The 27,031-nt window shown below is 42.0% G+C and overlaps 1 protein-coding gene across 1 annotated transcript in view; it reads right to left on the reverse strand.

The window, feature by feature from the left end:
- LOC116396147 (protein unc-13 homolog B-like) overlaps positions 1-27,031 on the reverse strand; it is a 154,355-nt gene that overhangs the window by 103,355 nt on the left and 23,969 nt on the right. The window contains exons 4-9 of the mRNA XM_031870573.1: positions 15,265-15,382; positions 13,913-14,036; positions 11,675-11,748; positions 10,795-10,852; positions 9,980-10,015; positions 9,141-9,354 (exon numbers count right to left, since the gene is read on the reverse strand). Of these exons, the coding sequence (XP_031726433.1) occupies positions 9,141-9,354; positions 9,980-10,015; positions 10,795-10,852; positions 11,675-11,748; positions 13,913-14,036; positions 15,265-15,382 (624 nt within the window). The remainder of the gene's footprint in view (positions 1-9,140; positions 9,355-9,979; positions 10,016-10,794; positions 10,853-11,674; positions 11,749-13,912; positions 14,037-15,264; positions 15,383-27,031) is intronic.

A 27,031-nucleotide genomic window follows, 5' to 3' on the forward strand; every position in this document is an offset into this window, starting at 1 on the left:
ATATCCAGTGCTGCAGCTGTTACAGGTTTTGCTGAAGTAGATGCCTGATATGTTGAAACAGTTTCTGATGACTGTAGAGTTGAGTGATTTGACTGCACAAAGGAACCAGTTTTGCTCTGGCAATATTGTTGTTGATATATAATGGAATCTGAGTGCCATTGAGGCTTATTCTCTAACTCCTGGTGTGCATTTGCAGGGGATCTCATCTTAATGTCACCAAGAAGTTCTTGAGAAGGGATATTGACAACTAGTGGTACACCAACAGAGTCTTTTCGTGCAAGTTCACGGGCACTTGGCTTGCCTCTTGTTAAAGGTATAGCTTCAGTAAGAGTGTCATCTGTTCTTACTTCAAGAACCACCTCCTTCAATTTGGCAGAAGACTTAGAAGTCATGTCTAGTGTGGCCTTAACTGTATTGGCTGGTGCTGTAGCTTGCTGGGGTAGTTTACACATTTCAAGGGATTCAGAAGACTGACCTAAAAGAGGCTGCTGTCTTGGTAACAATGCCCTCCTACTACCAGATGGAATCTCCTTTTTTGTAAACAAGCATTTTACCTGATCACCTGTAACAGTATGAGATAGATATTCTCCAACAGGTAATGAATGAATATCATCTCTTGTTAGTCCCTGAGGGTCTGTTGATTCCCTTCTATATGACAAGTCAAGGGATTCATGATGACTAAAACTTGTTTTTGCCTCCTCAGAAGTTAACGGTTTTGTCTTTGTCAATGACAGTGCCTCATAGACAGAATCCTTTGATGGCACAACAGCTTGTGGAGTCTGCTGGGTTGTTGTCTTGGCAGACATATCTAATGTAGCTTTAACTGAGTTTGCAGGTGCAGTGTTCCCCTGATATTGCTGGGCATTTCCAATAGACTGATAGGACGGAGGTGTAGAACTTGCTCTCTTACTGTCAACAGGAATCTGCTGTCTACAACCAGTTGGAACTATTGGTGGGCTTTGCTGCATCTTTCGATGCATATTGAATGACGAATTAATTTGCTGTCCCTGAGGGTCCACTTGTTGTCTCATAACAGGGCTTACCAATGGTGCAGTAAATACAGGTTGCAGACCTCCATCAATGCCGGACTCTTTACTAGAAATATTAGTCACTGAAGAACTTCTTGGTAATTTCTGAGAAGATGTAAGAGACGGTTTGGATGGAATGTTTATCGCACCTTTGCCAGAGTCTTTAACAACTATTTGGTTTGTGTCAGTTGTAGAGGTACTATGGGAGGCTAGTGGTCTATGCATATGCATTGTAGAAGAGATATGACCAACTCTAACCTCTGGACTGGACAATCTTCTCTCTGATTTGCTTTGTTGGTCAACTGGCCTGTAGTTGGTCTGAGAAACTGTTCTCTGAATTGAAACTCTGGGACTTTGCTGCAAAGTGCCCAAAGTGGGATATTCTAAATCAGGCCATTCATCTTCTTCTTCCTCAATCTGTTTAGTAAGATCTACAGCAATGGACTTGTCAGTCAAGTCCACACTTGTGTTAGTATCCATCTGCTTTTTCTCTTTGAATCTTTTCAACTTGTACTTTGTAAAGTCAACAACGTTGTCTTTTTGTGTGGATTTAAGGTTGGCATCTGTTGTTTCGTTTTGCTTGGTATTTTTGATTTTATTAATTGTTGAAGAAAAATCGAGGACTTTATTGCGTATTTGAGGTTCAATAGGAGTCCCAAAGTTATGATTTCTTTTGTAAAGGTGGGCTTCATTACTTGAGCTGTCATTTAGTATATGTAACTTAGGAGTACATTTCTGAGATGAATCTTGTATCTGTTTTGGAGACAGGGGGGAAGGTTGGTCCATTGATAAGGAACTACTGTCTTTGCTAATGTCACACATCCCTGTGACTGTGGTCTTATTTGCTTGTGATAATACTATGGGTTTGTCTGTCTGAGATAGCTGCCTTCCAAGCTGGGGTCTCTGTGGGTAAATAGAAGGCCCAGCCACAGTTCTAGTAGATGTTGAGGGTAAACTCCTAACAGGAGTTGCCTGTTCTGAAAGGGTTGAAGAAGCTTTAGTAACAGTTGGTGGTGTAGGCAGTTTCCTTTCCAACTGTACAAATCCTGGTATTTTTGAAGCTGATGGGCTTTTCTGATTTCTGGAAATGTTTGAAGGCTCTGAAACCTTGCTAGACGAAGTAGCAGGTGTTGAGGATGTCAGTTTATTAGCTTTACTTGCATCAGTATTAGGAGACATTCCAGTTATTCCTCCAATTGCTGAAAATATGGAGTTTGACTTTTGTTCTGGTTGGTCTGCAGGTGTGTCCCTTATATTTGAAATCCTGATTTCAGGAATTGGGTAACATCTATTTGCAGAGATTGGTGTTGAATAGCACCTTGGAGAAGGTGAAGGTGAGAATGCAAGCTCATTTGTTGAACCCTGATTCTTCCAGTATGGCCCTCCATGTCCCCCTTTCAGTGACTGTAAAGTAAGATCAGCTGGCTCCATTGGCTCCTCTTGAAAGCTATTTTGTACGGATTCCACCTTGATCTTTTTAAGCTTGTACACAGTAAAGTCTACAGGCTGATCTGCTTGAGAAGATATAGATTCCTGAAACATTTGAGAGAAGCTTTCCAAATTCATGTTCATTATTTTTTCTCCTTTTCTAAGGGCGGAAGTTAAGTCCACGGGTGCATCTGAAAGCAGTGATTTATTCTGTTCCTGGCCTTGAATCCATAAACCTTTATCTTCGGGGCAGAAGGGGATTTTAAAACCACAAAGGGTCACTTTGTCCTTTCCTTTTTGTTTCAGAATGTTAGCAATATTTTCAGTGATATTTCCTAGAGCTTTTATATCCTCTGGTGGAGCACAGGCATAAAGGTGTCTACCAGCTCTGTCGGTTAGGAGAGAATAAATGTATTCCTCATCTATATAAACATAATAACCGCAGTCCCCAGTCTCAGCTGGCCACCACAACCCTTGCTCCAGTAGTGAAAGCCATTGTTGATACCACTCAGAATTCTCAAAGAGCATTTCATCATCAGTATCCCCTGTAGTTCCTGCAAACTGGCTTAAATCCATAGCGCCACTTGTTAAATCCATTGGACCCTTTTTTGTGGAAAGTTGTTTTAAAAACTCAGTTGCTGATTTTAAACCAAAGTCTTCATCTTTTACACCACTAGTAACACCACTTTTTTCCACTATTTTGCTGAATTCCTGTACACTGCATTCTGTAAGCGAATGACATCTGCCCAACTGTGTCTTTGTTTTTTCCATGCACAGATTTAGAGCACTACTTTCAGCAATCCAAGTTGTTCTTTTCCTATCAAGATCATTCAAATGGTCACAGCTACTCCAGGGCTTCTTGTCTCTGCAAGTCATATCAAACAAAACAAGATCTTCATCTGCCTCAAAAAAGCGATTTCTGCTCTCAAAAAGCTGGGTGGAAGCATCCCTCCAAGGATGTGAGGGCACATTGAAGTTACTGATGTCCATTTCTATAGGATTTAACCATATTTGGTTCTGCAATTGAGGTGCTCGGACAGTTGATGGTATATTCCCTTGGCATGCTTGGGACCGTTCCTGAACTTGAGTGGCAAAGGCTTCAGCAAGGGCATAATCATTAAGTTGCTGCCACAGAAGAGCCTCTATGAGACATTGATGCTCATAGAGCTCTGGTGGAAGAACACCATGCTCTGTAAAGTTGTATAAGAGATCTTTATACCCATACTCATTTTCTGTCCCATACAAGAGACGTTGAATTTCCTCAAGATACGACTGGGTTGAAGAAATTGTCGGAACTTGCCAAACCTGAGATTGCAGAGGATCTTCACGGGTATCAACAACTGGAGTGGCTGTAACAACAACCGTTGTGAGTGTTGCTGTACTTGAAGAGATACCCTCCTTACTCTTTGGAAGAAAACGATCAAGACGGCCTTTTTCAGATTCCTTTCCAGGAGCAGAAGTGCTACTGTCACTGGCGCCTGTTTTGAAAATGCTGGATAACAAACCAGGCGATGTGCTGGTTTTTGGTTCTTCCTTGGAAGGAGTTAGGGTTGACGGCTGCTGTGTCTTTGACGATGACTCCTCTGTGACACTAAAAAGACCTGACAGGAAACCTTTTTGAGCTGGACCTTTTGAATCCTTATCTGTGGCCACATCTTTGGAGGAATGCATCTCTACTGGTTTGGTTCTCTGAATCTGTGGTCGCCCCTGTCCTGCACGTGGCAGATGTTGTTGCTGTGTTGTTTGAAGGTTCATCTGATCAGAAGGTGATGATGACTGTTCCACAGTACCTGAAATTTTGTTCATCAGACCAGACAATAATCCCCCTGATTCAGACTGGGCTGGATTTTGTCCTGATTTAACAGATGGTTGACCTGCCTGAGCAGGTTGAGGTGACTGTTGATCCTGTGGTACATTTTCACCAGATGCAAGCTTCAGAATACCTGAAAGCAAGCCTCCACTTTGACTAGGTTGTTGGGTTGCTGTATGTTGAGGAATTGCAATTTTGCCAGGTTGTTGCTGCTGTTGAGGTGATGTCTGACCAAACAGACCAGAAAAGAATCCTCCTTGCTGACTGGATTGAGATGATTGTTGACCTGTAGATTGACCAGGTCCAACAATGTTTGATTTATTTCCCTGTTGGGACCCCGTCTGTGGGGCGGGCTGTTGTGGTGCATTATCTGTAGATGCTAACTTATTAAAAAGTCCAGACAATAGTCCACCCTGCTGTGGCTCTGGTGCAGAGGCTGCTGGTTGTGGAGGTATCTGGTTTTGCCTCCGCAGAGGCTGTCTGTTACCTTGTTGGGGTTGCTGCTGTTTGGTATGACTTACAGGTGGTTGCTGCTGTGCTGGAGGAGTAGGACCCGCTGAAAATAGCCCAGAGAGGAGGCCTCCTTGTTGATTAGGTGGTTGCTGGGTCAATCTAGGGCCTGCTCTTTGTGCATGTTGCTGCTCTGGTTGACTTCCCACTACAGACTGTGGGGGGCCTGCATCCGCAATTTTGTTTAACAATCCAGTGAGCATACCTCCAGGACTACCTGGGGGCTGTTGTGGAGGGACTTGGTTTTGCTTTTGTAGGTTTTGTCTATTGCCTGGTTGCTGATTAGATTGGTGCCCGGATGGGTCACTCTGTTGCTGGTTTTGTGAGGGCTGGCCTGGGTTTGCTGGAGCAGAGTCCTGGCCCCCAATTCCAAAAAGTCCAGAGAAGAAGCCTCCTTGTTGAGGAGGTGCATGCTGTGCTGGTTTTTGGTTAGTCCCTTGAGCACCAGACTCTGATTGTAGCTGAGATGGAGTAGGACTAGGTTCCACGATCCTATTAAAAAGTCCCGACAACATGTTACCCGATTGCTGATTTGCTTGTGTAGATTGTGTAGCCAGAGGTCCTTTTGGTGGCTGGGAAGCGGTTTCTGTGAGTTTCAACAAACCCCCAAACAATCCACTAGATTGAGGCATAGTTCCTGTTGCTTTGGGATGTTGTATTTCAGTTGTTTGGTCAGGTTGTTGATCTGAGATTACAGGCTGTCTCAATTGCTGGTCAGACAAATTCCCTGCTGACTGAATAGGAGGAGTGGTCCCTTGACTCAAGTTTTGTTCAGATCCTTCTATATGGTCAGCTGCTTCTGGTTGTGACTCTTGACTGGGCTGATTTGGTTGAGCCCCAGTCACTGTGTCAGTAGCTTTTTTCAAGAACCCGGATAGGAGTCCTCCAGAAACCGGCTGTGCAGCAGCTGGTTGTCCTTGCCTTTGTGTTGGAATTTGGCCTGATTGGCTTCCTGGCAATGACGATGGTGACTGATTGGTAGGAGCAGAAACATTATCAGAGGCAAATTTTAAAAATCCTGACAACAGTCCTCCTGGCTGTTGTGAGGCAGAATTATGTTGTGTTTGGGGAGACGACTGAGAAGGTGACGAAAATAGGCCTGAAAATAGTCCACCTTGTTGAGGCTGACTATCCCCTCCTTGGGCTTTCTTGTCAGATGACACGTCTTCTGTTGATCCTAGTTTCAACAATCCAGAAAGAATGCCTTTGGCCTCTGAGACTTGTGGTTGTGATCTGGCTTGTTCCACAGGCTTGGGCGGATCTTGATCTTTCGTTGTGACATCTGCTTCAGGCTGGACACCTGTCTTGCTTTGGGAATCTTTTTCAGACAATGTTTGTTCTTGAGACAATTGATCTGTTCTGCAGAGTGTGCTCTCTGTGGTTTCAGGGACCATTGGTTCAGTATGTGGCTCAGTTTGACCACTAGGCTTGGTTAGCATTACAGTGGGAGTCATTTTTGGTGTTGCAGCTTCCTTAGCAGGGTCACTTGGGGCTACCTTAAACAGGTTTGAAAACCACCCAGTTTCTGTGTTTCCTTTTGGGACACTTTCAAGAAGAGCAGCACGACTTGGAGAGGGACTTCTTGCAAAGCTGGAGGATGGACTTTTTGGCGGGGCATTGACATCTTCGCCAGATGCAAACTTAAGAATGCCAGAGAGAATTCCTCCTTCTGTTGTTGATGGGGTTGTTGTGGGATTATTTTCAGAAGAGAAAAAGGGAATTTTGAGTTTACTGCCTAAAAATGACTCCTCTGCAGGCTTGGTGTTACTTGAGGGATTTTCAGGAGGAACTGTTGATATGAGGGTAGACAGAGATTTCTTAAAAGGACTGAAGAACCCTGTTTCCTCTGAATTGATTTCAGGTTTTGGTTCAGATATTGCAGGGGTTCTTCTTTCTTGAATATCAGGTAGCTCACCAGATGACTCTGTCTCTGGAAGAAGCTCTACTGATCCACTTCCTGTTTCTTGCAAAAGCTCAATTGATCCACTTCCTGAACCTGGCAAAAGATCAACTGATCCACTTCCTGAACCTGGTCTTGCTTCTCCTGATGACTGTCGTTCGGTTTCTGAGCCCTCTCTATTAGGACTAGTGGATTGGTTTTCAGACCCTTGTTGGGATTCATTACTTCTATCAGATGCACTTCTTTGCTCTGATGGCTGAGGTGATGGCTCTCTAGATGGTGGTGTACTGGAAAAAAGTCTCAAAGGACTAAGCCTTCCAAACATGGATTCAAACCCGGATGAGGATTGAACTGCAGAGCTTGCACTGGCTTGTGCCTCTGTGCCAACATGTGTTGACGGCTCACCAGTGTCAGCTTGTCGACTGGATTCAGAGGATTGAAATGGCAAAAGAGACTGCAGGGAAAACTTTTTTTCCGTTGTTGGGTCCTGAGAGGCAGGAGGAACTATAGCCACTAGGGGGGAAGTGCCACCACTTTTGGGAATAAACGAAAGCAGCTTTGAAATGCCAGACTCAGGTTGGGGTGATGCTTGTGTGGCAGGCGGACCTGTTGCAGTGGTACCAGAGGTCTCTGTGGCTTCAGTGCTAGCTTTAGGGATCAAAGAGAGCAGTTTTGAAATACCAGAGTCTGCCTGTGGTGGTTTGGGGGATGTAGTTGTGGCAGAGGCTTCTACTTCAATGGTAGACTTCGATCCTTTGATTGTACTGAATAATGAACTCATAGCATTCTTTACTCCAGCTATACCCTGTTCAACAGCACTGTCCTCCTTAACTTCAGGTTTGACTTCATCACTATTACTGTCTCCAGGTTGCACAACTTGAGCATTGGTTGGCAGTGCTGGTAGTTTCCTTCTAATTGGTTTAGGCATTGATTCATAGTTGTTGATTTCCTCCTCTTTTACGGCCAGGTATTCAGACACTGAGTGAACTAAGCTTTGAAGTTCACCCATTGCATCTACAAATTCATCACTTGGCTCCTCTACAGGAGACAACATAGGATCTTGTCCACGACCTATTCTCCCTTTGCTTGAATGGCCTTGTCCTTCAAAAGGTGATATATACTGGCTTGGGTAGTAGTAACTTTCATATTCATAGCTAACATCCCCCTCAGAGAATGTCAGGTCATATATATCCTCCTCAGATCCAAAGGAATACTGCATCTCATCTGAACCAACTGAGCCATATTCTCCTCTCCCTCTGATCCTTGCAGCCTCTTCCCGAGCTTCCTCCTCCTCACAAAAAGCTGCATAGCTCTCAAGTGTGTCCTCTAAGGCAGTTTTGGCCCACAGTCTGGTCTTGTAAAGTAGACCTTCTCTGTCTGCCTGCTGTCGTAGCTGTTTGACAGAGGGAATTATATCAATTTCAGGAGGGGACAACTCATCTTCAAAGCTACCGGCTTCCTTATAAACTATCCGTACCTCTCCACTACCAAAGCCACGTCTGTGTGTCCTGCCGTCGCCCTCCTCCGAATCCTCAGGGGATAGTGCATCACATTCTACTGTCTGGTAGAACCTGCTACCTTTGGACTCACAGGAGTTGTCATTGATCCGGTAGATGATGCTTTTATCTTCGTCCTCCCACATTTTTTGCTCAGCGTCCAAGTAATCATCCAAGACACCCGAGTCAGGCACTTTATATTTATTCTCCCAATCTTCCACACCCATACCTGAGTCAACAGGGATTATTCTTACTCCACCCTTACTGTTTGATCGCCTTGATTTAAGATTGTAACCAAAAAAGTGCCATGCAGGAAGCAGTGGAACATGATGCAAATAAAAAGAAGAAAGAAAGGAAAGAAAGATAAATTAAGCATTAGACATTAATCAAAAGCAGCAGATCGTGCAAGGAAAATGTTCATGCAAGTAAAGAAATAGAATAGCAAATGAAAGAAAGCAGAGTACACATGTGGAAGGGAAAGTATCTTGTTTGGCAATGTGCACAATTTCATTGTTTCTATTTTTGTTACACAAAGTTGTGCTGTTGCTTATGCCTATGAAAAACATAGACGTGTGAAAGTAAGTTGCAGCTCTTTGCTGGTAGTATGTCTATATTTTGGCCGGGCAGCTAGCTGGCTGTCTCTTTTCTCTCTCTCTTTGTTTGAGATTATTTTGTTTTCCCATGGCAACACTTATCAAGATGAAAACATCTATATTCAACACATCTGTAGAATAGCACAAGCAACAGATTAACAGTGTTAAATTAATTAATAATGAATTAACAATTTAATACAACTATCTAAGGCTGTGCCAATACTGCTTTAAAATGGGTCTTTTTTAATTACTGTGCTGGTATTTGTTAGTATTGTAATGATTTCAAAACCTCTATCAATGGATTCTGCTACTCTTGGTACGTAACTTGACTCTTCAAAGCACATGCATGAGGTCTGTGAGTGGGTGTTTGTTTACCTGGGCCCCCTTATTTCTCTATAGTCTAGCTCGTAGCTTTGTATGGAGTCAGCCTCACTGGACGGGGTTTGATGTTGGACCCTGCGTCCTATGGGGTACTGATGTACTGATGAATTTGTCTGGGAGGTGTTGTGGAACCGTGGAGGTCTGTTGCCAGTTTCACTGCGGTAGTCACTATCGCGGTCATCCACTGCGCTGTCGTGGTCATCGAGAGCTGGGCAGAGGCAACACAACAGTTTAACAAAACACAAACAAGATCATATCTAAAATACATTTTTTAAATGATACTTTTCTCTCCAAGTGATCAAATAGATTTTCAGATAATACCCTGCTCTTATTCATTCATTTCTTTATTATGATGTATAGCACTCTGGTAGACATGTGTAAGTGACACCTTCCTGTTGAAATAAAGAGGATGATTCATACAAAAGTTACATCTGTACCATTGTCATGCAGTAATCTGAGAGGCAGGCTGCTTGGACACTGTTATGACTGAGGAAGACTTCCAAACTTTTTTTTAAATAAAAAGCTCCCTCTAGTGGTAGCAGGCATGTAATACAAAAAGCATGAAAACCAAGCTGAAAATAGCTTGAACAAGTTATTGGATAAATAGACACAATGTACTCCAAATGCCACATACAATATGGCAAAAAGAATTGTCAACCACACATGTTATATTGTTCTTTCATCATGAGAGTACATCAACACCAATTTCAAATACAATGACAACAAACAACGGATACAGACCAAACATGCAGTTAAAAGGAAAGAGGAGATCCTGTTCGATGCAGAAGTGGAATGAATCACAAGTCACATGGGGGGAAAAAATCTATACGTACTCTGCTGATCATTCCATCCGAAATAACTCCAACTGCCTGGAGGCATGGGGGCAAGTGTTCAAAGGAGTCAGGAAGACAAATGAAGTTTATTACCGAAGAGTCAAGCCTGTGACTGTAACTGGTGACGGCCAAATGAGCATGTAACATGTAATGGGACTGAAAACACCCTGGAATTCTAAATGATGAATGAATGGTTATACCAGTATTAGATAAATAAAAAAGTAAGTGAAACAATGTGATGAAGTCACACAAAGTAATGTGATGACTGAGTTAATTTCAGGTAGTACAGAATGAGTGATCAACATCGACACGAGAAAACAGTAAAGTATTTTAAAAGGGATTTTCACAAACGCAGCTCCTCATAACCACCACGCACAGTGGCTGGTGCATCCAAAGATCCTCTTTAGTTACAGCAAGCGTGAATCAGTGGCGCTGATGTAGGTTTAAATGTAAGAGTCTGTGTCATAATGCAACAGCCCTCGAGTGGGTGGCTGACGTGAAATGTCTTTTCTTTCTCATGAAACACAAGAAGAAACCAGAAAGGCACTCCAAGGCCAATCCGCTCCAAAATTGAGTGGGTTCTTCCTCTGTCCATGCTACACCTATCGCCTATTTTCATGAAAATCAGGCAAGTAGACAATCCAACAAACCGAAACGAAAACATAACGTACTTGGCGGAGGTAATGAGAAGAAAAGATCCACATCAGAGTCATCAGTGTGGAAGGACACATTAGTAAACAAAGACCAACAAAACGCAGTCACACATGAATGTCGATGTGGACGTGCTATGGCATGAATGGTACTGTTATACTCACAGCACTGAGAGGGCACAGATGCCATTCGTCCTCTCTGGACCTCTTCCTGCAGTGGATACTGCCACAAGAGAAAGATGGGAACAAAACAAAGGAGAAATGTGAAGGGGTCAGTGAAAGTGAATCAAAATGATTTAATACTAAAAAGGCACATGTCAGTACAGCATTAAACGGACCTCATGTAACTATTATTCTCTGTAGTAACTATTATCTTCCATTAGATGGCAGCAGAGACCCGACAAACACTGCAATTTCACTGTGACATAATATTTGGTCAAACTAAATAAATAGGGAGAATGCTCTCAAAAACATAAATAATCTGAGTTTGTGAACAAAACCCAATAGAAATATTGTAGACAGTTTTATAAGAGAAGATATTTGTTTTTAATGCAAACAGATGTAAATGAAAACAATACTTCTTATGCATTGCAGATGCATGCTCACATGAAAGCTGCAAAAAATGTATGTGAGTTTTACACTATAGAAGATTCACTTTCCACTGCACGCTCGCTGAACTTCTGCTGCACCTCAGCTCCACAACAGCGAACAACTTTAAAATGACTTTTTGCCGTTATTGTTTCTCAGAAGTTGGGTAATCTGGTAAAGGAACTTGTCAGTGTAAATTAACTTCTTCTTCTTCTTTTTACACACAAAACCAAAATGCTATTGTCCTGTCCTATACAAGAAGAACATTTAGTTTCAAGCGACACCAAGGGTTCAAATTATCATTCTACCACAACCACCTCCCTTCAAGAAAAGTCTGTCCTTGTTTTCTCAAGCATCAACATCCCCTTTGACTCCTAATGAACAGTGATTTAACATCTTAAATAGATTAATAATTTACGACTTATTATCAGTAGATAAACTTCTTTAGTACACTTACCTCGTCATGTATCCGCATGGTGTTAATCCGGTCCAGTTTACCAGTCCAGTACTGAGCCTCGTCTTCAGGAATATCTGGAAAGACGGATTGAAAGTAAGAAAAATGAAAAGAGTGCCAGGAATATATGTGGAGAAGCGTGCAAGTGAGGTTGGTGAAAGAGGGGCGGTGGAGGATATAGAGACTACATGGGACAGTGGGATTGAGAAAAGGGGTGATGACGAGAGACAGTAAATAATGGAGGAAGATGGAGAGTGCAAAACACAGAATGCCAGGCAAAGTGCAGGACCACAGGAACTGTAGCTCCACCCTTCCCTCAGTCTCCTCCATGCCCCCTGTCCCACCCTGTCTGATCCCATCCACATTGCTTGATGTGCTTCCATCTTGTATTCATGTGCGTTTAATAGCTGATGAGGAAGTTTCCTTTCGGGGGCCCAGAAATAGAATTAACAACCACCTCAGGGGGCCTCGTGGGTCAACCCCCAAAGCCAGGGAAAGACAGGAAGTTGGGGCAGAAGAAGAGAAAAAGGCGAGAATAGAGAAAATGTAAAAGCCTGGCTACGGCCTCTGGAATGTGTTTCTCAAGTAAAACATCAGTTAATCGGTGCATAGTTTTGGTAAAACCCCATGGAGTTATAAGAAGCGTCTTTCTACTATAGTTGACTGAATTATACTGAATTTTAACGGCAACTGCAGCACTAGAGCGCTGAGAGATTGAGTGTGCCTTAATTGACTCAATGAGTTGTGTGTCACAACTGTTGCCCGTGTTGATTAATGGGACAAACTACAATAACTAACTTTTGGTTGTTTAAAAAAAAACAAAAAAAACAGGTTGCACCTGTCTCTTTCACCTCACGCTATATCTCCGATCTTACGTCTGTGTTTTAGTACGACTCATTGTGACAAGCGATTGATCCGTAACTCTGTTGGATGTCAATTATTTTAACATGTTAAAAGGATTTGTGGAAGTTTTCTTAACCGTTTTCTTATCTTATCTCCATCTTCAGGCTCTGGACTTTGTGTCAAGACGAGCGGACGGCAGCACGGACCAGCGTCATCGTGACATCGGGTGAGTGTTGATAAAAAGCTCAAGAGAGGACACTTCAGACAGCTGAGATTAAGAGCTCGCTGAGGAAACACTGTGTGCTGTGCAGGCGGTTACACTCGAGAAAATAAAAACAACAACAAATAAAGATAAAGGCTGCTGAGGAACATTCAGGATTATATATTATTGACGTTACCATGAAGCAACGCTTCATAAAAACTTCATGAAGCCAGAGGAACGTTCACAATCTCTAACATACTGAATGAGGTTCTACAAGGAAGCTCAGTCAGTTGAGAAGGAAACTGTGAAATACAAATATTATGCAAAACACATGGAAGTTTCTTGTTTCGAGTCTGTCTATGTGTTGATAACTTTAAGGTTAATATTCAATGAATTTGTTGAGTGTGTAAGGCTGCAAGACTTGAATCCTTCACATGCCGCGGGCATTTTTGTTTTGTGCGAATAATTAGCATTTCAATATAATTTTTCAAACTGTTGTTTTTGTCATGAACACTTTCACACAGAAAGCTAACATTACGCGGAGTGAGGTCACTTTTTCTGAGTGCACACCAGGCAGCGCACACCAGGGGTCTCATTTATAAAACAGCGTGCAGGATCCACACTTACTGTTTGCGTACATACAAAGGAGGAAATGCACGTATGTAGACAAAAAATTCAGATTTAGAAAACCTTGCGTACACCTGTCAGGGAGTTATTTACTTTTATAAATCCCAAATCAACCTTTCACAATAAAAGAACTACACATGCACTTACATTTACTCAACAAACTAATAAAATATCTTACAGTAGCTTATGCTATACAACACTTTACCTCAGACAGACTGCAGGACGCTGCTCCGGGTCAATAGGAGAGAGGAGAGGTCCTCTGCATGTGCAAATCTATTCAAAACTTTTATTCATAAAGTGCTGCAACTGTCGCAAATTTGCATCGCTGCAGGTTTGAATAGTTTTGATGCAAAATATTCATAGTCGAGAATGTTTTTACTTTTCGTTTTCTTTCTTCAGCTCTTATCATGCGATCATAGAGAGTACAGTACTGTTTTTGTTTTGTTTTAACTTCAGCCAATGATGCTATGCTAACAGGTTTTTACACTGCATCACCTCCTGGCTCTGAGGCTGACATGTTTGGGTGAGATTTGTTTTGTGTGTGTTTGTGATATAGTTGTAATATATACCAAAGGGCAGCTCAAAGCGGGTGTCCAGCAGCACTTGGTGTGGAGTTGGGTTGGAGGTACCACAGATCTCATCCTCCCTCATTAACACCTCGGAGTCAAGCGACGCCCACTTTCCTGGTCCCTCCTGAAAAAAAAGAGAGACACAAAGAAAATGAGAGGAAGAAACAAAAGCATTTATTTGTTGAGAATCACAGCGTCATCGTGGTAATCGAGGGCGAGCTGAGGAGAAACGCCATTCAATAAACCTGAGCAAAGATGAAACGATGAAGGAGCGAGGCCCAACGCTGGCAGGACGAGGTGTGAGCGTTTACTGTTGACGGGGATGCATTATTAATGACTGCACAAGCGCTGCCACCAGAACAAAAGTAACGAGGTCTAGAGTCGAGACAAGCCGGCGCTAAAATGAGTCGGCAACCTGTGAGAGTGCTTTTTTAAGACTCGGCTGACAGGTTCTGACAGGTGAAGATGGTGTTTTAATGAGTAAGCACCGGTAGGTGGAATGTGTGTTTATTTTAAGGGTTGTTGTGAGTTTAAGCAGCCTAAGCAGCACATGCTGCTCTTATAAAATCATCTTAACGCTCGTCCATGAACACAACGGGCTACAGCGGAAGACGACGCCGCTCCACTTCTCTGCCTCTCTACTTCCTGTTGCTAAGAAAGAAAAAAGGAATAAGGGGAATTTCGGATTAATAAATACGCTTTGTATACCATAAAAAAAGGGATGGAGAGAGAGATTTGAAGCGAAACAGTTACTGGTGGCTGTAATCATTCCTCCTGTTCATACTGGCCATCAGGAGATCCCTCTGCAATGCGTCCACAGTTTGTTCTGTAGAAAAATATATTTAAAAGTTTCTCTCTGAAGCTTATGTGATGCTTAAGCAGCCTGTGTTAATACGTTTTCCAAACTTGTTACTGTTCCTCTACTCAGCATGGAGGCTCAGTCTGGAGAAACATAAAGAGGGAATTCTCTACTAAAAAGGCCGTAACTTTGGAAACCGGACCACTTGATTTGATTAACTCAGATTGACTGCTGAAGCTGAAATCACTTCAGTTAAACTTCCCTCATGTCTTCAATTGGAAACGCAATCAGAGGGGGATGTCTTAACATCTGGTATGAACAGGATGATTACAGTCATGTTCATATGAACATGCGGGGCAGCTGTGGCTCAGAGGTAGATCGGCTCCTCCAGTCCACGTGTGTCCATGCTTGGGCAAGAAAATGAACGTCAAACTGCTACCGCCGCCGTGCCACTCGGTGTGTGAATGGGGGAAAAATTTGAAAAATTGGTTTGATATTGAAGAGTGTGTGTGCGTGTGTGTGTGTGTGTGTGTTTGTGCGGGGACAGGGTTACCTCGTTAGACTGTCCAATGGTGTCTAGTGATATCAGTGCTGTGCCGATCATAGTGTCCCAGATCAAACCTTTATTCCACAGCTCCACTACCAGACCTGACTCCAGATGATTGATCTCACTGTAGAAACAGAACAACACATGTTCAAATGCACAACATCCAGAGTTCAAGCCTGGCATCAAAGTTATAAATAGACCCACTTCTTCTTTGGTATATTCTTAACAAACCTGATCCGTGAACCAAAGCCCATTCAAGTCAACCTCCAAAGAAAGATTGACTTACATAAAAAACAACACATTTATCGAAATATGAATGTTGTGGATCATCATCCTACAGGGATAAAAATAACTGGGCTATACAGTACAGAGCTGTTGTCACAGAGGTAGAGGTGGTGACGTTACAATTAATGATATTCACTAAAGTTAAAATGGTGATTGGTTCCAAGTAACCGATTTCCAAAGATTAAGTGACAGCTGTGCTGCAGGTACAAGACCTGCGGCGAGAACACCGAGGTAGCGATGAAGAGCTCATCAGATGGTTCTTAAGGATGCATCCGTTACTTAACGTATAGTGACGGTAAGTAAACGGCAACGAGCTGGACTCTGAACTTCTTGAGCTGTATTTTAAAGGCCTTTTTCTATTACGTGGTCTCTGCTGATGATTCATTTTAGTGTAAATGTGAGGGCCGAGTAGCGAAAGGATATTGTGTGTTTGCATCTGAGTTTGGCGTTTGGTTGAGTTGATATCAAAATGCCATGAGATATATTTCCAGGAAATTCTTACAGTATATTGTTGTGTAAAACATAAAAGTTTACAAATGTATCTGACATGAAAACATGGCTTCTCCTTTGTCCCCCGGAATGGTTCCATACTAGTGGCTATAATTTGTCTTTTGTGACTTCATGAACTTGTGGTTCTTGTGTTGCTGCTTCATCCCAACATCTTCTGTCACATGTTGACTTGTGAATGAAAGACACCACAGAAACATTACTTCATTATCGAAAAACAGCTCATCATTATGTTGCAGCGGATGTTAACAGCACAGCAAAAATAAAACTGCATTTGGTGAATATTCTACCTGTGTTTTAATAAACACACTGCAGTGATTCACTCGTACAGTACCCTTCCCCTCCCATCGGGTAACAAAGTGGGCCAGTCTCATCCTAAAGCGGTGAGGCTGACGGATGACAGCCGTCATTTTCTGACAGATCCGTCTGAAAAGAGAAGACAGCAACCAAACTGTCTCCCCTCCTCATCTGCATATTCATATTCACAGTCCCATTCATTATCACATCGCCTCAGTTTGGCTGTCAGTCATCTCTGTTGACACTTCACAGCTGGGATGATGGAGAGAAGAGGGTGGATGGTGGAAAGTGTGTGTGTGTGTGTGTTTGTAGCTAATCGGCACACACTGAAGAAGAGGAACAGCTGACAAAATGACGATGTCTCTACGCGTGCGCCTGATTACCGTTAAACGTCTCCATTCATGCGTTTACATATGACTGTGAAGTCTTTGCGACATCGGGGAACCTGTAAAAGAGGTCACACTGTGTCAGTAGAGATTATCGAATTGAGAGCAGAGAGCAGAGACCGGTCCAGGTACCTGAAGCATTCTGGCTTTGACCAGCAAAACATTTCACCCGGCTTTACACAACATGTCTGAGTAGGGCTGCACATTTAATCAGAAACGCAACATGGCTTTTTGGCAATTTTTTAAATCACAGAAGGCCCAATATTTGTTTAAGGCCACATTTGTGTGAGAATACAGTTTTAAATGAAACACTGTGGTGCTGCAGAGACGTCCCGGCCTACACATCAGATCCTACAGACTTAAGACAAACATCTTTGTTTGGTACAGATCCCTGTGTTTCAATAAAAACACAAATAATGATTATCATTCCCTCTAATATCGCAAATGTAATATCAGTCAAAAATTATTGCAATTAGATATTTTTTTCAAAATTGTGAAATAAAAAATAAAAAAGCACCACGGATGAGGCATCAAAATTTGCAATCATCTGCATCCAAACATCCTTGTTCAGGAATCAGCTCCACTCCTTAACTGCTTTCAAACCATGAATGTATTAAAGCTGAGGTCGGCAGTTTTCTGCAAAAAGCTAAATACGGCCCTCGTCTTGCAGCTCTCCTCTCCGTCCGATGCCCCGAATCAAACTTAAAGTTCTCTTCGTTTCTGAATGGCTCAGCTGACATCGACACGATTTATTGCGTTTATTATCCGACTCTTCTGTTCCTACGAACCCCATTCCACGATGCAGCAAATAAAAATAGGATTGCGTTACAATAAAGTAAAGGTGGTAGTTTATGTTTAGTTTTTAATGCCATTCTGTTGCTACGGCTACAGCTTTGGTCCAAATAGACTTCTCGTCTGCTACTGCGTCGACCAACACAGAATCACAAAGGGGACAATTTAGAACGTTTATGTTGTGAAGTTTGAAAAAGACTATAGAAACCTTTTGAAAACATTTCAACCTGTTCCCAAATAAAGGGCTTGTTCTTCAACCCACGACCTACATTTCTATTAAATGTCATTGAGATCAAGTTCATCTCACTAAAGGAGAAAACACAGCATCATAATCCAAAGCTTTACATTATCTATTTTCCATTTAATCATCTCTTCTATGCAAAGTACTTTGATATTACCGCGGTGTATGAACTAATGGCAGTGACAGAACCCCAGATGGGTCACGGTGCGCTCCGGCCTGCTGACGGTGCTTTGTTTTGGCTCGACTGTTTTCAACATGGCGGTCGGGTCACAAAAATGAACGGTGTAATAAAATATGTTTCTGAAAACATTTGAGGCGAATCACGACGAACGGACGGACCTCATTTGCATAAAGTTAAGTCATTATTGTGCAGAGTCAGATGGCCTGATCTCCTGCTTCCACAGACTTCACATACGTCAACGTCCTGCCCGCTCGACTTTCCAGCCTCCTTTAAAGCCAAAACGCAAAAAGCAACATTTCAGCTATTTCTGTTTTGCTAAGTGTACCTTTTTGTTGTGACACGGAGGCATTTTGGGAGCACAAGTCCCAAAAGGCCAAGATGAACTCTCCCCATATGAAGTCATGTATTGTGTTACATGTCAGGCGGACCTGAATCAGCTGGTTTACAACATAAAAACAAAACAGTGTTTTATGAATCACAGGCTCATATTTAATCCATGAGATTATTTAATTCAAACCATGAAACATAAAACCCCAGATAGGATTAGAAATAGGTCTGACGTTGTCCATCCCTGCAGTCTGTCGCCAACCTGTCAGTGAGTGTGTGTGTGTGTGTGTGTGTGTGTCGGAGATCTTGAAGCTTTACATCTGCCCTCCATCAAAGCCCATCCATTATTGAGGGACTGGTTGTGCGTTGGTTACAGGGAATAAATTGGTGTACTTTTATCACTCACAAGCCACGCGCAGACAAACACACGAGAACAACTTACAGAACACACTTTCATCTTGTGTTAAGGAGCAGAGAGGGGAACTGAAAAAAAAGAAGAAGAAAGGCAGTAAAAGACGAGGAGGGAAGTAAAGTGAGGATTGATGGAAATGATGGAGGACTGTGGGCACTCTGGGGTGAAATACATGCTGTTACCCGTTACTGTGAGGGAGTCTCACAGGGAAGAACGCTGCTCGTCCAGCTCATCAATCAGTCCATAAAATGACCACATTCATGCTCAAACATGTTTCATCACTATTTTCTACTTCTTTTACGTGACATAAAACACTTTTTTATCGTGCCCAACATTCAAACATGTCACATGTCGCATTTCTGTCCTGCAGCATTAATTATGGAGTTGTCAGCTTTCACTCACTATGGCCTCGTTTCTCACTGCAGTATATAAATCGAGCATCTCTATGGAAACAGTACAATCCTGGCTGGAAGTAGCAAGAACTCAAACATGCATTTTGTGCAGTGTACCAGAGGTATCATGCCATAAAAAAAAAAGTGAAGTTTCTTTTAAAAATCTATTACAAACATTGGAAAACAATGGAATCTAATTTATGTTGAAAAGTGTTGCCAATAACTGTCTGCACTGTGAAAGGTACCGTCAAATATTTTAACTTCAGTTACATTGTTTTCTTTTACTTTTTCGCTGTATTTGACATGAATACTTCAGATCCATCTTAACAAACACCTGTATGCATTTGCTTATAAACTCGAGGACTTATTTTTCTTCCTTCTGCAGCAGAAAGTCTCTCTGCTCTACAATTAATCCAAAATGCAGCCGTCAGGATTTTAACAGGTACCAGAAAACACATTGAACCTATCCCGTGATTGTTGCACTGGCTGCCTGTTAGTTTTAGAGTGGATTTAAAAACTTTTAAAGCGCGGAACGGTTCGGCCCCAAGCTTTATTTAAACTCCAGATTTGCCGTCACAGGCCCTGAGCTTCTCAAATGTTGCTCTCCTGGTGGTTCCAGACTAAAAAATGAAGGCGACAGAGCGTTTCCCATCAGGACCCCCAGACTCTGGAACAACCTACCAGAGTATAATACGATGTTTCTGCTTTTGTTCTTATTGTTTTTAAAATGATCGATTTATGATTCAGTTTGTTGTTATTAACCTGTAAAGCACCTTGTAGACACAGTTTTGGGAAGGTGGTACATAAATAAAGTGTATTATTATTATTATTATTATATAAAAAGTATTGTTGTTATTGTTATTAACATTACTAAAAAAACACCAAATGCATATTTGTGTCATATCAAAGTTATCATAGTTACACATTTAGGACTTGTAAATAGCGTTCACATGAAGTTATAACTACGACAGGGGAAACTCAGAGTATATATAGTTGTACTGTATATTAACTATTACATCAGCCAAATTCATGAAAGTTTAATGGACACCTTAATCCCCACATGAACATGTCTGTAATCCGAACGTTGTTTTCTTTACCATCCATCACATGACGTGAATTCAGCATTCACACTTTCTTGAAAGCCAGATGTGGAGAAACACGACTCCTTCTGATAAACAGCAGCACTGAAAGCCAAAGGGCTACGATGAGACAGCAGTAAATCGTTCCTGCTATTATAACTTGATGAAGTCAGAGGAAAGGAAAAAGGTCACCATTCTTTTGAAACTCATACACAACTTAATTGACATGAGATGTGGAAGAAAAGAGCAGACTCTGACCTGAATGACCAGAGAGGCGGTCAGACAGAAAGACCACAGTGATAAGAGTATGAAGAGAGAAGGCTTCTCTCCGTTCCACATTTTGAGAAAAAACAAACATATATTGCCGGAAAACATGAAATTATATTTTTTTGGGCAATCCTACCTACATTAACACATTTTCTAACGAGATTTTGCTGTCGTTTTCAAATATAACACCGTTTAAATAAATAAATAACATATTTAAGTGTTTCCTTTTATTTGAACTTTTTGAAAATTTCTTTAAAAAAATTTAAAAAGGGGGAATTTATGAATGAAATATTAGTATTTATCATTCAAATAATAGTTAGCAACATTAGATAGACAGCTACACTGTGTTACCAGATGAATAGTAGGAGATCTCTGGACTGTGTCCGTCCACACGTCTAAAGATTGTGAGCGTCTGGTGAAGTGACAGAAAGCCTCTAAATCTCTGGCACGATACTGTAAATCCAGTCAAAAGATTTAGACCCTCAGTAGCATGTGAGGACAAAACTAAGAGGGACAGACAGAGACAGAAAGAGTGACGAGCAGTCATAAAAACAAGTGGTGAAAGAAAATAAAGAGACAGAGACAGCAAAAAGAGGTAGAAAATGAGACAAATAGATTGAATCCAAGGATGCTTCAGCAGAGACGAGCACGTGATGCCTCGTGAGCCCGAGAGTAGAGGGATCAACATTCACCTGCTTATCCCCTTATCCAACCAACCAACCCACCCACCCACCAACCAGCAGTCTCTGTCTCTCACACACACACACACACACACACACACACAAAATGTATCCTCATGCAACGGTTTTTATGATATCTGTTCCTTCCCATTTTCCGTGCAACACGTGTCACTTTCTGTTCCTTACATGCACGCAGTCTGTTAGAACGTAGCATTAGCATTGTTGGAAATTCTGATCTGTTGGTCTCACTAGAAGTTACAAAGTCTTGAGGGTTTCATATCGCTGGAGAGCATGAATGTCTGTACAAGATTTCATGGCAATGAGATATGCAATTGTGGACCAAAAGTGTTGGTCTGACCAAACCGACATCCCCATCCCTCAAGCTGCAAAGACAATGCGGCGGAGAAACCCAGCTAACTAAAGTGTGACTTGAAGTTTAGTGTCTCATTTCCTAAATTAGCTCGATAAACGCGCTGTCCCCTGCCACAACAAATACTGTTTGCTTTTTGGAAAGTGGCCTTGAGAGTGATGCGGTAGAACTGGAGGTATTTGTCAACGTAATCAGTTTGAGGCATGGAAACTTTTCCTTGCTGTGAACCCAGTCGACAGACAATCATAAAAAAGGCCTCATCAAGCATCACCTTCTCTTTCATTTGCCTAAAAATGTGCTCCACGTTGAGAAGAGACACTTCAGAGCAGTGTGTGTTAAACCCTCCAGCTCTGATGGACGGCCTGCAGCTGGAACAATCAGGATTTCAGAAAGGTTACCAGCCAGCTGCAAACAGTCAGAGAGAAAGACGGGGGTGCTATCAGCAGGGGGGAGATTGAGATCGAGAGGAGCTCTGAGTTACTATTCCTACTTTCTTTTTATTTTGGGGCGGCAGCGTGAGGTTGGCAGGATGGCTGAGCACAAGTCAGGCTCAGTCCAAAGCTCATCTCCGACTCGGGACTGAGAATGAAAACCACATTTCTCTCTCCATCCAGCTCTGTCCGTCTGCCGCTCCCTCTTTCATCTGCAGTATGTATTACGTTTACAGTACGGCTGCTAATCCCACAGCCAGGAAGCGTCCACCCGACCGACACATATACATATATACACATATACATATATACACATATATATATATATATACAGTGCTACAGGTGTCTAATCTAATCCCACTCACACAAGCTTAGACCACTGACATACTCCCCTAGTTCATGAACGCACCGCTGCTCACTGAAAAGAGGAGACACTTTAAGTTCCCCTCCAGTTTTTTAAGAATGTAAAAATGTATTTGTTTAACATGGTTTTCACACATGAAACCTGTTAAAAAAAAGGTGCCGGATGCAAATATTCTCTCTCTTCAATGATTCCATAGACCGTATAAGAAGGAGACGTACTGTAGCTGTCGTCACGTCACCCGTTGGTTTGTGGAGGTTTAGAAGCCTCAAGTTTGGCATTTTGACCATCAGGATCTTGGATCCGGTTATGGTTTATATCCAAAAACTGTGCACTCTACCCTGTTTTCTGTCAAAACTTTGGTTTCAGGTTCCAGGTTTCTTTGCCAGTGTTGTGTTTAACAGACACAAGTCAGTATAGTCAAGGTCAGATATTTAAGGTGACATGAAATAAGCAAAACACTTTGTTAAGTGGAGGGGATCTCTAAAGAAACTTTCAGTGAAAGTCACCAGCTGGATGAATCCTCAGCTCAGATGGTCTGTGACCTTAAGCAACCTGCTCTTTTACAGAAGTGGCTGCTGAGGGGTCTCAGTTAGAGAGTCAGACTGCACATCTGGCAGGGCCTCAGCGCCCCTTCACCGCCCAGCTGTGAGAATGTCACCTCCCTGCAGTTCCCAAGCAAAGCAGCTATGACTGGAGTCCCGTTTGCGTCAAACATGTTTGGTGTGACATGTTCAGAATAATGACAGGGAGTGTGCACTCTACCTATGTGATGCTGAAAGGCTTTTTTACTATTCTTAAGATATAATAAAGACCAAACAAAGATGTCTCTTGTGTTGTGGGAATCCTGGTTAATTGTATTAAAAGCTTCCAGTAACTTTCGTCGGGCATTATCAAATCACAAGAGACACAAGAGACACTATAGAGAGACGAACACATTCGTTGGTTTGTCAAAGTTTCCTCGTACAAAGGTTCGTATGATATTTTGCAGAAAAGTTACAACCCATTTTTCTTGAGATTTCCTACGAAAGCCACAAAACGTGTCCATTCCCACTAGTTACATGCATACAGTCTTTTCAAAATAAACTCCTTAAGTCTTCACAGGAAACAACAATTTAGGCAACAAAGGTACTTCATTAGGTTTAGGAAAAGGTCATCGTTTGGGTTGAAATAACTACGGAGGTGTGTTACTGAAGTACGCAAGTTGCATGACAATTGTTTGTCTCCGTCTATTGTTTGTTCTGCCTTTAATACAGTGTGCAGAACTTTTGTTTGATTTTTGAATGTGCGTACCTCCATCCTGGTTCATTACTGTAACTCATCTTCCAGTGTGTACTGTTCTGGTGAGAAGAGGACAATTAACACTTTGGGTGTTCAGTGTAAACTTAGTCTCAGGTAACAGTTGTCTATTTTTATAACAGTGGTAAATGAAAAAAAGTGCCTATTAATGCACAAATTCTGAATTAGTACTGCGGGTGATTTTTCTTGATTATGCAAAACTGTACCTTCACATTTCCCTCCTTTCATCCACTTTCTGATTCAAGGATTCATTTATTCAGGGGTGCACAACGAAATGTGGCCCATTCGCAACACAAGAAAAACATGACAAACAAAACAAAACAAAACAGTGGTGCATTAGTGCAATTTAAGGAATGTGAAGCAGGGCGATGAGCCGATCCTAACGACTTAATCTGCATGTCTTTAGAGAAACGAGTAGGATCTGCAAACTCCACACATTTGTCACATTAAGTAAAAGTTAACTTTTCTGCATTTGTGACTTACGGTACATTCATTCTATATCCTGTTAGAGAAAAGATTGTCTGTGGCCTGCTGACGGGGCGGCTGGTGCGGAGGAAGTGGAGTTCCACGCTTTTGAAATGGTGACCGTGGTTTGTGAACTGATAATTAGCATGAGCGGTGACCACTGTGGCTTCAAATTGAAAAGAGTGACCACCCAGAGGGACTCATACCTTCAGAAAGGGCAAAATGGCCGCGGAAATAAGCACTTAGAGCAAGAGTTTATTAAATGACACTTTTCTCAACCTGCTCGTGCCATAGCATTAGAATAAGTGTTACACTATTCTACCCTTTACGGGAGATCTCTGAACTGCATCAGTCAAGACATCTGAATCTTATGAGTGGCATGCTTTGTCTCAACCATTATATTATGTAATAATCTGTTCTGGTAAAATCATTAATACAGCACAAATAATCGTTTTATATAATTTCCTATCCCCACCATGTCATATAGTTTGAATCTTTCAGTTTCTCTGTTATATACGCTGTGATCCTTTCATTTATACAATAATCTAAATCAATAATCTGAGCTCACACTTTGAGCTGGCCCCGCGACAAACAAGTCGGTCTCACTCCTCTTTGTTCAGTCTGGGAATCAACTCAGTTGCAATTTCTATTCGGAACCTCCGACAGCGCATCACCGCAGCACGCCACTGCTGCTAATGAGGCTTTGGTTCTAATTAGGCATTTAGCGGAGGAGGCCCTGGGGTTTCCTTTCTGTATAATCCTCAACTTCTTTTCAACCATTATGGTAATTTAAAATGGCACTTTCCTTCGACTGAACTCTTGATATAATTTGCCAGAACCACCTTCTCGCTGTGAAAAAGAAGACATCTCTTCTTCAGCAACAGTGTACAGTGCGATGTGTTATCTGTTCTTTGTCTGAAAGCACTGACAGACATGATGAAAGTGGAAAAACCAGTCAGAGGAGATCTGATGGAGGACAAGGTAATAGCAGAGATTATGTATGGAAAGGAGGTGTAATCATCTGGATCCACAGTCAGTCCATCCAATCCCTCTAATCAAGTCTGCAGGGATCAGTCTGCCGGAGAGATCTGTGTCTGTTGTGCAGTAAAATACATAACTGAAGTGAGACAGACAGACAGATTAATGTGTACAGTATGCCTAATGCTGACGTGTGTTTTAAGGGCTGTTTAAATGCATATTAATTTTATTAAATATAACTGTTTTGTAAACAAGCCTCTCATGTTGCAGAGAGATAGGATTTCCAGCTATCACATAGGTTTAAATCATGAAGTGGAATGATCTCTTTTAATTGATAGCCTTTCGATCGCCATATTAATCTTATAGGCCTCTGTGAGTGTGTGTGTGTGTGTGTGTGTGTGTGTGTGTGTGTGTGTGTGTGTGTGTGTGTGTGTGTGTGTGTCAGTGGTGGGCCGTCAGGGCCAGCTAAGCCTTCTCTGCTGGCCTAAACAGAATCACAAAGTTATAGCTATTTTATAATTTAATAATTTTTCACAAATATGTATTATATTTTTTTTTCCCATTAGCTTATTTTCTCATTGCACAGCTCCTGTCTTCTTCCTCTGTTGCTCTGCTTCCAGCGCAGCTTGTTTTATGGAGAGCTTTTATCCAATCAGATTCAGCCCCTATGCCTCTGGAGAGGCCCGATGCCCGCTAGAGAGCCTGTGCAGTTTAAGTAAATGGGGACGATATTGTTGATTGTCATAGTCTTCAACCAATCAGATCTTTAGTTTGACATGTTGGGCGTATTCTTTGACGTGCCGGTGCTACCCAGGTAGCCTCCTAAGTACGTCTGCATTAACGTGCGCCGTGATTGGTCAGTGGGCCAGCGTGACTTTTGTCAAACAGAAAGCTAGCTAGCAGATCTTAGTGTTTACTAAGAGTTCAGGTTGAAACATATGTAAGAGAAGTTATGACATTTTTAGCGTTTTGCATTATGATTTTCACTGTAAGCATTTTAGCGTGTTGAAGTTAGCATTTAGCTCAAAGCACCACTATTCCTGTGTACAGAGCTGCTATAGCATGGCTGTAGGCTCTTAGGCTGGTTGAATTCTTAATTACATAAAACCAGTACAGTGACTATGTTTCAACATGCATTTAGAACCTGCATCACATTAAAATACATTCAGTAAATGCTATTGAAACAATAGTTAAATAAAAACCTAGATTGTCAAATTCAGCCCACTTTAAACCGAGATGTCTGTACATCCGAGCAACTGGAAAACAAAACTCCAAAAACCAATTTAGCTGAGACGAGGGCAAAGCCTCATTTTTATGAACAATTTTGTGTTGGTGGACAAAACTAAAATGTAGCTCAGAAAACATGTTGTGATTTCTACACTCGCCCAATCAAAGCCAAGCCAAAGAGTGATAGTGCTTTCTCTTATTCGACTAGTTACATGTGACCACACCTTCCTTAAAAGACACTTTCCCCCAAAATAATACCTGATGGATGTGGATACAAGCAGCAGCACGACTTCCCCGAGCATAAAAAGTGAAGTGGGATCTCTACATCAGCCCTTTTTCTCCCCCGGTGGAATCAGACTGGACCAAACAATTCATTAGATTTATCACTGACTCATCCACTTATCTGAGCTCGGCATGTAATTTCGCTTTCCATCCATCCTAGCTCCTCCAAACACAAATTCCCATTTAGTAGCTCGTGCCAGCCGGCCAGACTGGAGTCCCACAGGCGTCCGACGGTCCCTTCCAATTTCAGTAAGGCCAATTAACGCCGGCTAGCAAGTCAGCTAGCAGTGGATGTCTGGCCTGTATTCATCTGAGGGGCTGACACACACACACTCCGAATCTTCAATTTCTCTCTGCATTTGTCTTGATACATCCCGAGAGGTTGGTGCCGTACAAGCTGTCGCTGCTAATATGAATGACACGAAGCCACTGAGCCAAAAGAGTAACTGGAAGCCAAGTAACTCACTTTAGCTACCCAAACTTGGTGCCATGGATCCATAATGAAAATGTATTT

This window comes from Anarrhichthys ocellatus, unplaced genomic scaffold (genome assembly GCF_004355925.1).
Source record: "Anarrhichthys ocellatus isolate YVR2014 unplaced genomic scaffold, GSC_Weel_1.0 scaffold53, whole genome shotgun sequence".
NCBI classification, from domain to species: domain Eukaryota; kingdom Metazoa; phylum Chordata; class Actinopteri; order Perciformes; family Anarhichadidae; genus Anarrhichthys; species Anarrhichthys ocellatus.